At 46.7% G+C, this 13,435-nt stretch overlaps 1 protein-coding gene and 1 long non-coding RNA gene across 4 annotated transcripts in view; one reads left to right on the forward strand and one right to left on the reverse strand.

The window, feature by feature from the left end:
* Positions 1-1,069: 1,069 nt before the first annotated feature.
* Positions 1,070-4,858, reverse strand: LOC125634344 (uncharacterized). 2 transcript variants are annotated; one of them, XR_012667875.1, is made up of 4 exons: positions 4,728-4,858; positions 3,827-3,964; positions 2,163-3,729; positions 1,070-1,649 (listed from the first exon to the last, which is right to left on the reverse strand). It is a non-coding gene; the product is annotated as an uncharacterized LOC125634344 (long non-coding RNA). The 2 variants fall into 2 exon arrangements; XR_007355883.2 differs by having other exon boundaries at positions 1,070-3,729.
* FDX1 (ferredoxin 1) overlaps positions 4,190-13,435 on the forward strand; it is a 55,794-nt gene continuing 46,548 nt past the window's right edge. The window contains exon 1 of one of the 2 annotated variants that reach the window (XM_075127233.1): positions 4,190-4,462. In XM_075127233.1, coding sequence (XP_074983334.1) covers positions 4,281-4,462 — 182 coding nt within the window. In that variant the 5' untranslated portion in view covers positions 4,190-4,280. Of the gene's footprint in view, positions 4,463-4,869; positions 5,055-13,435 lie in introns of those variants that run through there. The other variant, XM_048844915.2, reaches the window with a different exon arrangement.

Here is a 13,435-nt window from a genome sequence, read left to right on the forward strand (position 1 = left end):
CCCTGGCAGAGATGCAAACCTCTTGCATGGTAGGAGACGTCACTCATGCACAGCACCTTTTCTAAACATCTTCTGCACATATTTAATGAGCATCAGCTCAGTTAGACTAATACTGACTTGCTGCTTCCCAGATCACTATTTCTCAATAACCAGTCCGTGGACCAGCACCAGTCCCTGAGATCTCCCTGACACAATTTAGGAAGGCAACAAGCTGGTCTCAGCTTTTAAAAGGTTGAGAAACACTGCCCTAGAGGACCCTACAAGGAACTACTTTTCAGAGTTCAGTACAGCCAGGCAGACGGAGCCTGATTATTCACTTTCCTACTAAGTGAATGGAATTAAAACTGGTGTTATGGTGCAGACAACCAGATACACAGTAACTACAGTCTCCAACATCAAAGGACATTCACTTATTCTTTTTGTATTGTTTGTGTGTTTCAGTGGAGGGTTGTAAGGATTCATTTTTGTCGAGTACCACCATCACAATGGTCCCTTCTGGCCTCGGAATCTATGAACTATATCTATTACAGATAATAAGGTTTAACCAGCAAGAGAGAAATAACAGAGGAAGCATTGACAAGAGGAGTGAGCATTCGGCTGAAAGTCATGGGTTTGTAGTTCATGGCTGCCCTGCGCCCTGTGCAGTCATAAACAGGCCTTTATTGTTATTTCCACTGGAACCTCTAGGTGCTACCATAATCAGGAGTTCAGACCACATTGTGCCATTATTACATACATTTCTAATAAAAAAAAAGATGATACCAGCCCCCCAGGAGTTTACAGAGTGTGGTAGAGGTAGGACCACTGCTGGCTTCCTGTTTTCCACTTTTGCCCCCCCCCCGGCCCCCACCAATTACATTGTGCCCCCACATAATAAAATACATGTAACCCTTCTGCCCGTCAGAGTTGGCAGCGACAAGGGCTGGGTTCAGTATCTAGGGTTTCCGTTTCAATAACACAATGCAAAACTGGCTGGAGTCACCACCCAGTAACCTGGGACAATTACATACCACCCCCCTGGGCGCCTCCAAGAAGCAATACTTCCCCTCTCGCAAGCACAGAGTCTGAGTGTAGCAAAAGCCTTTTAATAAAGGAGGGAAACATTGCAGCATTATGTGGGGGAAACACCACAAACATGATTCATAACACCAACCATGAGCAAAAGACCCACCACAAGTAAGTTTGGCAATGTCCTTTTCCCCTCAGGGTCTTAAGTCCAGCAACGCAACATTCATCCCCCCTCCCCCTCCAGTTTCTGTCCTTGATCAGTTCAGCCCCCCCAGAGTTCAGAAGTTCATCTGCAGAGTTTACCTCCCAGCCTGGGTGGAAGTGGAAGGCGGTATGGGGGAAGCATCTTATATGCTCCGCTGCTTGACAGCCAAGTGCCATGCCTCTCCAGGGCTTCTGCTGCAGTCTTCACCACCAGCCACACCTCTCGATCAGCTGCCCTGCTAACCACTCCATTCGGCTAGATGTCCTGCTGTCTGCTCACAAACTTGTCTTCAGGCCCCCTGCCCTGCTTAACACAGCTCTCAGCAACTTCAGCTCTCAGTGATTTTTAGCTGGTCGTAGGAGGGAGCCTCAGTGCTGGTACACCAGTAGCCCAAAGTAGGTCTAATGCTTAGACCTAGCTGTCACTGATTTCAGCTCTGCAGCAGGTAACAAGACTCCGAATGGAGCCAAAATTAGCTCTGTTATTACACCATTGAGAAAGGAGGGGTCAAAGTAGCGTTTCAGGCCCTCAGAAGGGGCCCACATAGATATCCCCAACCTCTCTTAATTCACTGGGTTTTGGAACCCATGTCCCTTGCCTAGCAAGTGCTACTTAGTTGAGGGCCAGTCCCTCCATCATAAAATGCCAAGTACAGTTCTACTGTCCTTGATTCACATAAGCAGGATAACAACCCTTTATTACTCCTGCCCCAACAACAGAGAGACTGGGGATCCCACAGCAGCCAAAGTGACCATTTGGACAAGCAGCCCATCAAGTTAGGCAGGCTGGGTGTGCCCATGCAAACAAGAGTGCTCACGGAAACGAGATCAGCCCCTGAAGTCCTTTTCCACAGCTTACCATCAGATGTCAGGGTAGAGCTCATTCTGACTCTGCTTACATCCACACAAGATGGACTTTTAGAGGGGAAAAAAAAACTACTTAAACTTACCCAAGTTGAAATTTAGAGCTCTCCTTAATGTCTAGGTAATTCAAATACTTTTTTAAATCACAGACTCAGGGTAAGCCAAAACTGGGAAGAAGATTCTCTTGATTTGTACAAAGCATGGAGATCTTTGGAAGGAAAGGAAAATGAGGAGGATCAACTTCAGAAGGGATAATAGGACACAGCCACCACTTCACTTACTCTTCTGAGTGCCAACTATTACAGGCACTGTGAAAGCTATGTTGACATAAACAATGACGGAAGAGGTCCAAATGAAGTTTGACAGAGAAACTTTAGCACCAGATTCAGACTCTATTTGAGGTTACTGTCCCTATTTGAACTGTATAAAAGGATTCTGCCCAAAAGAAATGTAACAAGGCTTGCCCCCACTCTCCATTACCTCTAACTCCACATCTGAGAGCAGCAAAGGCACAGACCTGAATTCATAAGGCAGCCAGGGCCAAACGCTCACCAAATCAAACTTCTTGAAAATCCAAATTCAGGGATTCCTGACTGTTACCCATTCCTCTTCACTTTTGTTTAAATAAGGTATTTTGAAATAAATATTGCACTCTTTCCTCATTCACTGTCCAACCTGCATGCTGAAGGATGTAGGGAATCTGCAGATACAGTATTGTAGTGCGTGATCATGTAACTAAAGACTGTGTACTAATGCATACGCACAAAAGGTCTGAGTTAAGATTGCATAGGCAATCTCAGCTTTGACTTTTTCTGACTTTTGAGTGCTTCATTGTGCACTTTCAACATTCTGTTATCATTGTTCATATGGCATGTATTGTTTCAGAGTAGCAGCCATGTTAGTCTGTATTCGCAAAAAGAAAAGGAGTACTTGTCCCACCTTAGAGACTAACCAATTTATTTGAGCATAAGCTTTCGTGAGCTACAGCTCACTTCATCGGATGCATAAAAGTGGAAAATGCAGTGAGGATGTTTTTATACACACAGACTATGAAAAAATGGGTGTTTATCACTTCAAAAGGTTTTCTTCCCCCACCCCACTCTCCTGCTGGTAATAGCTTATCTGAAGTGATCACTCTCCTTACAATGTGTATGATAATCAAGGTAGGCCATTTCCAGCACAAATCCAGGGTTTAACAAGAACGTCTGAGGAACAGGGGGGGCGGAAGGGGGTAGGAAAAAACAAGAGGAAATAGGTTACCTTGCATAATGACTTAGCCACTCCCAGTCTCTATTCAAGCCTAAGTTAATTGTATCCAATTTGCAAATGAATTCCGATTCAACAGTTTCTCGCTGGAGTCTGGATTTGAAGCTCTTTTGTTGTAATATCGCAACTTTCATGTCTGTAATCGCGTGACCAGAGAGATTGAAGTGTTCTCCGACTGGTTTATGAATGTTATAATCCTTGACATCTGATTTGTGTCCATTTATTCTTTTACGTAGAGACTGTCCAGTTTGACCAATGTACATGGCAGAGGGGCACTGCTTGCACATAATGGCATATATCACATTGGTAGATGTGCAGGTGAACGAGCATGTATTGTCATTCCTTTGCTAAGTGGAATCAGATATCGGGAGGTTTGCTGGTTCCCACCTGGGAGGAGAAAGAGTCTGAGAATATTCTTAGTGTAACTTGTTTTATTCACAAATATATGCCAATCCTGAAATAGAAGTGGTCACAAATGGCATACCGGCAATCCCCTCTTCCAGGTATTCAATTCCAACACCAAAGCCCATGGTGCAACTCTGCCTCAATAATTGACTCTAGCTGGAGATATTAAGGCAGACAGCAAGTTCCCTTGATGCTTGCCACAGATCTCCTATAGAAACTGCAAGAGATAAACAGCACCACATCATTTTCTTCCAAGACTAAAGGTTTCCTCACAAGCAAAAATAAAGAACTAGGTTTAACTGTGCTGACCCTTGCCATAATAAGATTACATGACAGTGTGAAAAGTTTTATCAGACTGGGTACAGGAGTCTGGCTTCCTGCGGCTGGGGCTTGCCTGGTGCCCTTCCTGTAAAAGACGGGGAACAGAGCTGAGGTCAGTTTGCTAGGATCCAGCTCCACTAGGGAAAGGGCGATAATGATCCTTCTGACCTGTTAGATCCAGGGGGAGGTGAGGGCCCTGCTGCATACTAGAAATGGGGCGATGGGTGAACCGGTCACCCCTGGAAGAATGGAGAGTAAAGAGGACTGTCAGTCTCCACAAACCCTGTGACAGGGGAGCTGGGGCCAAGCGACTGAGAAGCCAGCTCCTGAGAGCTGGGGCTCATGGCGGCACTGTGCAGTGGCCAGAGACAAGCAGTGGGGGCTGCAACAGCAGGTAGGGGCATTGGAGGGGCTGCATGTGGGGGCACCCAGAGGGGTAACTGGAGGGCAGGGGGCTGGAGCATGAGACAGGGGGCGAGGCTGGGGAGGGCGCCCGGGATACGGCCTAACCCCTTCCACAGCTTCAAACAAGGAGCACGCTACGCAATTTACTTGCCCGCAGCTGTAGACTAGAGGACGGTTCTACGTACGTTGCGTATCTCCTGCACAGAAGGAGGAGCTTGCTCTGCGCCTTTTGCGTACCAACTATCACCACTCACTTGCAAGTGGAGCGAGGGCTACGCCCCGTAGAAGACGTAAGTGCCTTGGGGAATAGCCGTAGCTTGTGCCGGTTGTATAAGCGGGTGGACTTTACTCGTTGTGGACGGGGTCGGTTGTGCTTTCTTCTTGTCTACCTCTGCTATGGCTGCTCCGGGCACCGCCAGCCTCCTGCGGGCCTCCGCGGCCTCCTCCTGCCGCTGGCTCCTGGCCGCGTTCCGGGGAGCCGCGGGGAGGCCGGGCGGGGGCGGTGGCGGTGTCGTCAGCGGCAGCGTCGCTGTCCGGACACCGGGCCGCTTCTTCGGCGTCTCTGCCCGGGCGCGGCTCAGGTAAGGGCGGGGGGAGACCCGGTGGATCCCAGCCCCCCGCCGCCCTCCCTCCCTGTGGGGCTTCCCTCCCGCGCTCCCTTCCTTGGTGCCCCGCCCCCCCGGCGCCCTGCCCCTGATACCAGAGCCGTGTTCAATCTTGCCAAGGTGAAAGTGTGATAAATATTGTTCACCTATTCAGTGTCCCAACCTGTATGCGCAGGTCAAGCAAAACCTGTTTTTTATGCTCCACTTTCTAGTTAAATTTTTATAGGTAAATAAAAATTATAATCTCCTCTGTGTCTCATTAAGGCAACCTGATATTAGTTTTAGAAGTTCAACTCTTGAAGTCATGCAGACATGCTGGAGATTTGTCCTAAACAGGGCAGGCTTGATACCTAGCCAGCCAAGTAAAGCTCTAGTTAGGGGGTCGGCAACCTTTTAGAAGTGGTGTGCTGAATCTTCATTTATTCACTTTAAGGTTTTGTGTGCCAATAATACATTTTAAAGTTTTTTAGACGGTCTCTCTCTATAAGTCTATATATTCTATAACTAAACTATTGTCGTATGTAAACAAGGTTTTCAAAATGCTTAAGAAGCTTCATTTGAAATTAAATTAAAATGCTGATCTTACACCACTGGCCCGCTCAGCCTGCTGCCGGCCTGGGGTTCTGTTCACCTAGGCCAGCAGCAGGCTGAGCGGGGCCTGTGACCAGGACCCCGGCTGGCAAGGGGCAGCAGCTAGAACCCCAGACCGGCAGTGGGCTGAGCAGGGCTTGCGGCCGGGACCCCACACCAGCAGTGGGCTGAGCAGCTCAGCCCGCTGCCGGTCTGAGGTTCCGTCCACCAGCTCCTGCCAGTCAAGGTCCTAGCTGCCAGCCCTGCTCAGCCTGCTGCTGGTCTGGGGTCCTGACCCTGTTTACATACCTACCTTCTCCCTGGCTCTAGCCATTCTCTTCCTCTCTCTGCACTGAGATGAGGATGGGAGTGCGCTGAGAACAGGACTGGGGGTGAAGGAGCAGGTTGGGGTCCAGGGTCTGGCCAGGAGCTAGAATGAGGGAGGGGGCTCAGGGTTGGGGCAGGAGGTTTGGGTGTGGAGCGCTTACCTGGGCAGCTCCCATTTGGTGCATGGGGTGCAGGTGGGAATGTGGGGTGTGTGTGTGTGCAGGAGCTCCGTTTGGTGCTCAGGATGGGGATGTGGGGGGTGCAAGAGTCTGGGTGTGGGGGATGCAGGGGTCTGGGGGTGTGGGCGGCTCACAGCAGGGACCTGGAGGGGATATGCCAATTCCACCCCCCTTCCCCAAGGTCCCCGGACCAGAGACCGTGCTGCTGCTCTGTTTTTCCGCAGGGAGGGAGGAGGAGGGGCAGGAATCCAGCATGCTGGGGGAAGAGGCGCGGTGAGGGGGAAGCTTGCCTGCCCTGCAAGGAGAGAGCGGTGGGTGGGGCTGGGCAGGATTTTTAATGGCATGCTGCTGTCTGCCAGGGTCCCAGACAGCAGCGTGCCATTAAAAATTGGTTCGCATGCCATCTTTGGCACACGTGCCATAGGTTGCCGACCCCTGCTCTAGTTCTTCCCAATTTTAGAAATATAATAGCTGTACCATGGGGTGATCTTCTTGAGGTTTCATCTAAAAGTGCAAACAATGGCACTGAAATAAATACAATATTTGTTGCAATTTACCAAATGACAAGAAATTGTATTTCCACTGTTTAGATCAAAAAATCCTGTATTGACAGGACAAATATTCCTAATTGCTTTGCGTTTTAAAGTAGTACATTAAATCCACAACTTTCTTTGGAAGTAGATTTTGGAATCCTACTCTAATTAACCGCAGGCCACAACATAATACAGCCTTGTTGTCCAAAGAAACACTCTTTTGAAGCCTCCCGATGCATGGGAGAAATTGGCTTTCTCAACTTATTGTCTGTTTAGGCACAGTGCTGCAAACACTTATGCATGTCCTTAATGCCAAGCAATAGTCCCTTTGATTTAAAGGTATGTGTAAATGTTTGCAGGATTGGTGCCAAAGATTATAGTAAAAAGAAAAGGAGTACTTGTGGCACCTTAGAGACTAACCAATTTATTTGAGCATGAGCTTTCGTGAGCTACACTGAATGCATCCGATGAAGTGAGCTGTAGCTCATGAAAGCTCATGCTCAAATAAATTGGTTAGTCTCTAAGGTGCCACAAGTACTCCTTTTCTTTTTGCAAAGACAGACTAACACGGCTGTTACTCTGAAACCAAAGATTATAGTCTGATTAGAGTTTCCTGGCACTACCATTATACAGATCTCTCTTTTTTCTGATTTAAAAACAAAACTTTTAAGTAGAAGAGCATTCTGAACACTTGATTTCACAAGACATGCAATTATAGCACCATCTACTGTTTGGTCAGCTTTGTTGCATCTAAATATTGTTAATTCCTAACTTCAAGTTGCAGAGTAGCAGCCGTGTTAGTCTGTATCCGCAAAAAGAACAGGAGTACTTTACAGCTCACTTCATCGGATGACGAAAGCTCATGCTCAAATAAATTGTTAGTCTCTAAGGTGCCACAAGTACTCCTTTTCTTTTTGCAAAGACAGACTAACACGGCTGTTACTCTGAAACCAGTATAATGAGAGTGATCAGTTAAGGTGAACTATTGTGAAGAGAGTGGTCACTTTGGATGGGCTATTACCAGCAGGAGAGTGAGTTTGTGTGGGGGGGGCGGAGGGTGAGAGAACCTGGATTTGTGCTGGAAATGTCCCAACTTGATGATCACTTTAGATAAGCTATTACCAGCAGGACAGTGAGGTGGGAGGAGGTATTGTTTCATGGTCTCTGTGTGTATATAATGTCTTCTGCAGTTTCCACGGTATGCATCCGATGAAGTGAGCTGTAGCTCACGAAAGCTCATGCTCAAATAAATTGGTTAGTCTCTAAGGTGCCACAAGTACTCCTTTTCTTATTACCAGCAGGAGAGGAAAAAAACCTTTTGTAGTGATAATCAAGATGGGCCATTTCCAGCAGTTGACAAGAACGTGTGAGGAACAGTAGGGGGGAAAAATAAACATGGGGAAATAGTTTTATTCTGTGTAATGACACATCCACTCCTGAGTCTTTATTCAAGCCTAATTTAATGGTGTCCAGTTTGCAAATTAATTCCAATTCAGTAGTCTCTCGTTGGAGTCGTCTTGAAGTTTTTTTTGTTGTAATATTGTGACTTTTAGGTCTGTAATTGAGTGACGAGGGAGATTGAAGTGTTCTCTGACTGGTTTTTGACTGTTATAATTCCTGACATCTGGTTTGTGTCCATTTATTCTTTTATGTAGAGACTGTCCGGTTTGGCCAATGTACATGGCAGAGGGGAATTGCTGGCACATGATGGTATATATCAGATTGGTAGATGTGCAGGTGAATGAGCCTCTGATAGTGTGGCTGATGTGATTAGGTCCTATGATGGTGTCCCCTGAATAGATATGTGGACACAGTTGGCAACAGGCTTTGTGGCAAGGTTAGGTTCCTGGGTTAGTGTTTTTGTTGTGTGGAGTGTGGTTGCTGGTGAGTATTTGCTTCAGGTTAGGGGGCTGTTTGTAAGCAAGGACTGGCCTTCAGGTTGTTTGCCTTCCTTTGATTAGATCTGTGCTCAAGTTTAAAAGTTAGGTTATGGCATAATCCCGAAGTGCACTTATGCACTTAATTTATTTTATGCATATAAATAGTCCCATTGAACTTCAACATGTGGAAAGTTTGTGTATGTAAGTGTCTGCAGGATCAGACTTTAGGATAAAAATCTGCTTTAATTGTCAGTCACTGACATGCCCATTCACATTACAAATACATGTTTACGTTTTAAAGTATTTGAAATTCAGTTTTGGCCTTACTTAACCAATGTACGTTATGGAATTCGTGACATTCTGATTAGAGAGCTTAGTTTTACTATTCGAGCTTTTGCCTTAGTATTCTAGGCTTCCTTTTCCCCATCTGGGGGAAGTCCTGAATTTTCTCCTAGGAAGTTTTATTAAAACTTAGAAAGCTTGTTATCTAGTAAAATTTACGTAGAATCACACAATACCTACCTCTTACATAGTACTTAACATCAGTAGATTTCAAAGCACTTCATGATTTTTTTTTTTTTTAAATGCATAGTTCAAATTTAGCCTTAATCCTGCAAATCCTTGCAGGTTCTTTAAGTGCAAAAGTATTTCTGTTGCCGATGGGACACTTTGCATAGTTAAAGTTTGCAAGATTTGGGGCCTAAGATAAACTTGTGCCCATTAAGAGGGTCTGTGGTCACCTCACCTAGATTTGTCTAGCTTTAGAGTTGGACATCAGTCACTTCTGTGGCATTCAAGAACAAGATTGTCTAGTTCAGAATTTCTCAACCAGGAGCAGAGGCAGATTAAGATTTCCTGGGGCCCTGGGCCAGAGCAAGTGGGGGGGCCCTCCCCCACCCTTCTGCTCCTTCCTCGGGGTCCACCCCAGTTCCACCCAGGGTCCCCTCCATTCTGCCCCCCCCCCATTGCAGCCCGGCAACCCCTTTGCTCCTTTCTGCACCCGCCCCCCAGACCGGAGAAGCTCTGTCCCCACAGCCCTGGCGCCACAGTGGGAAGTGAGAGCTCCTCCAGTCCCAGGGCTGCAGCACGGGTCTGGCTGCTGGGGCAGACTTCGCTAGTGCTTTTTATGTAGCCTGTAGTAAAACTAGGCAAATATCTAGATGAGTTGATGTACCCCCGGAAGACCTCTGAGTACCAGGACCACTGCTTTAACAAACAAGTGATGTAACTGACAGTTACTGAGTTGAGCTAAAAACCAACTTGAGACAATTCACCTTATTTCCAGTCTTAATCCAGATAAGATTTATAGCCTCTGTTCTTTCCAAGGCCTTTCCTTTCCTTATCTTCTCTTGTCCCCCACCTGGCTTGCTTACCAGCAGAACAGTGGGAAGGTTTGGGTTTGTTTCTTTTAAGACACTTTTTCTTTGTCTTTTTACTGTAATTCTTTATTTTATTGATTGAAACCGTAACATCCTTCCAACACTACAATAATACTACTTATTCTCATGGCCTTCTTTTACTTGCTGATTAGGACCTCCTTTACTGCCTATATATCTTCTATTTTATACTTATTCTACATTTCCCACCTTAAAACCCTACATGCTATGTTGGTTTTATTACATTAAGCATGTCAAATATACTTGTACAACTAATAAACTTGTACTGTCAAAATTAAAATTACAATTACCACAATCACATTTTGTCATTTAGAGCTTTGGTTGTTATCCCTCTTCATCATGGATATAATCTCCATGTGTATACTTGTTCCCACCACGAGGGGCTAGTTAACTCTTCAATTCCCTGTTCATGGCTATTGAGCTTTTAAGATCTAGGTTCAAGGGAGGAATAGGATGCCCAAACTTGGGTACTGCTTTTAAAGTGCACTTCTGTAATCTCAATTCAGCCTGTAATTCAGTTACATTATGAAAAATGGGTATGGGTTGCAAAGTCGTTCCATTTATCACTGCAGTGAATTTTGGTGTGAAACAAAACATTGGTTAATTGGATCCACATCAACAGTGGTTAATTCTAGCTACCATTTAAAATTTACCATTCATAGCCTAGTGGTTTTCACCAGTTCCCCAGCATCTCAACTGTATTGTGCAGTTTTCCCCAGTTGAACTGACATGCCAGCAACTCCATCGGTAAGATAGTACATCTGCACATGTAGGTGTCTCCCAGGTGCAAGCAACAGGAGACCCAGGACTTTCCAGACCTTTGCATTGTCTTGCAACAGTATTTGAGGAGGAGAAACAAACTCTTTTAAAACCTTATGGGTGCAGTGTCTTCCAGTACTATTCCTGGTAGTAGCTGTAACAATGGTTTGAATGGCCTGGTGTTCTGCAGTTACTGGGATGGATAGTGTGAGTGGTTTAAGGAGTCCTGTATGGTGGTAGAATGCGTCTTTGGACGTTTAAAAGCTCACTGGCGCTGTTTGCTGACTAGGTCAGACCTCAGCGCAACCAACATTCCCATTGTTATTGCTGCTTGCTCCATAATATCTGTGAGAGTAAGGGGGAGATGTTTATGTTGGGGTGGGAGGTTGAGGTAAATCGCCTGGCATCCAATTTTGAGCAACCCGACACCAGGGCAATTAGAAGAGTACAGCTAAGCACACTGCGCATCAAAGAGGCTTTGAAAACCAGTTTCATGACCGGTCAGGCTACAGTGTGACTGCTGTGTGTGCTTCTACTTGATGCAAACCCGCCCCCCGCGGTTGATTTTAATTCTGTGTAACCAAACCACCCTCCCTCTCCCCTTTGAAATAAAGTAACTACTGTTTTGAAACCATGCATTCTTAATTAAAAAAAAAAAAAAAAAAGTGAGATAACTGACAAGGTAGTCCAGGTGGGGTGCGGGAGGAGGGAAGGACAAGGCCACATTGCTTTTGTAGCCACACTACAAATCAAACTGTTTGAATGACAGCCTTCTGTTGCTTGGGCCATCCTCTGGAGTGGAATGGCTGGGTGCCTGGAGCCTCCCCCGACGCGTTCTTGGGCATCTGGGTGAGGAGGTCAGGTGGCTATACAATGGATGCAGCGGGGGTCTGTGCTCCTGTTGGCTTTTCTGCAGCTACACCAGATGCTTCATCATGTCAGTTTGCTCCCCCATTAGCCTCAGCTTCGCACTCCTGCCTCTGTTCTTCATGCTCACTTAATGCTTTCCTGGCCTCGAACGCTGAATGCCTCCATACATTAAGCTGTGCCCTATCAGTGCGGGAGGACTGCATGAGCTCGGAAAACATGTCATCGCAAGTGCGTTTTTTTTTTTTTTCCGCTTTCTAATCTGTGATAACGTCAGGGATGGAGATGATGGGGGAGCGTAGAAACATTTGCACCTGGGGGGATAAAAAGGGAGTGTAAAATTTAAGATGATACATTTCTGAGAGCAAAAGGGATACTCTTTCACAGTGAATCAAGCAACTCACAGCAGACAGCACATGTGCGTTAGGTACAAGGTTGCATTTTGCCTTTTATATTGAGCGCCTGCTGGTATGGTGATACATCACACATGGCTGGGCAACAGAATTCAGTTTCTAGGCAACCATGGTAAGGCACAGGGTACGCAGGGTTGGCTTCTTACGCATAAGATGTGGGAATGGTTTCAAACTGCAGTGCCATCCTTTCCCATAGCAAGCAATGGGTTGGGTTTCACATTCAAAAGGAGGGGCTGCGGTTTTCGGGTGGATGTGCAGCACACACCTCCCACCACCCCCCCACGTGGTGGGAGGTGTGTCTGGGATGATCCCTTTTACCCAAGCGCAAACAGCCCAGCATGAATGGGGTCCTTTTACTCTTCCCTTACAAAAATTCTCCTATTTCAACCAAGTGACCATGAATGATATCGCTCTCCTGAGGCTAACACAGAAAGATAGAGACCGAATGTTGCTTGAATGCGACCAAAACCCAGGACCTTTCGCTGCCATGATTCCAGAATACTTGCTACTGGCTTGCTGTGGTAAAGTGTCCTACTGTGGAGGACAAAATAAGGCAGCACTTCCCAGAAACCTTCTGCAAAGGCTTTCAGAGTACCTCCAGGAGAGCTTCATGGAGATGTCTGGGGATGGAGCGGGAATCCTCCAGGGACATGTGAACAGACTTTTCCAGTAGCTATACTGGCCGTGAATGCATCCCAATTCTTCAGGACAAGTTAAACATTATTGCTTTTAAACCCTGTACTGTAGTTACAAATGTGTACTCACCAGAGCTGCCTTCTCCAGCTTCAGGGTTGGGGATTCTGCCTTTGGAGGGTATTGGGTCCAGGGTGATGAAAAGGTTCTGGCTGCTGGGGAGAATGGATTCACCGCTTGCCTGCTGCGCATTCTCTTCCTCCTCCACCACAAAATCCTCCTCCCTGTTGCGTGAGACCTCCTTCCCCCCCCCCCCGCCCCCTTGCAGGTGTCCACGGACAGTGGTGGGGTAGTGGTAGGGTCCCCCCCCCCGCCCCTAGAATGCCATGCAGCTGATCATAGAAGCGGCATGTATGAAGGTCTGACCCAGAGCGTTCGTTTGCCTCGTGTGTCTTTTGATAAGCTTGCCTGAGCTCCTTAACTTTCACATGGCACTGCTGAGTGTCCCTGTTGTAGCCTCAGTCCATCATGCCCTGTGAGATTTTGGCAAATATATTCGCATTTCTTCTTTTTGCTCGGAGTTCTGCATGCACAGATGCTTCTCCCCATACAGCAATCAGATCCAGTATCTCCCTTTCGGTCCATGCTAGAGCTCATTTGTAATTCTGGGGGGGACTGCATGGTCACCTGTGCTGCTGAGCTCACCACGCTGACCAAACAGGAAATAAAATTCAAAATTTCCTGGGGCTTTTCCTGTGTACCTGGCTAGTGCATCGGAGTTGGAAGTGCTGTCCAGAGC

The sequence above is a fragment of the Caretta caretta genome, chromosome 1, assembly GCF_965140235.1.
Source record: "Caretta caretta isolate rCarCar2 chromosome 1, rCarCar1.hap1, whole genome shotgun sequence".
NCBI lineage: Eukaryota > Metazoa > Chordata > Testudines > Cheloniidae > Caretta > Caretta caretta.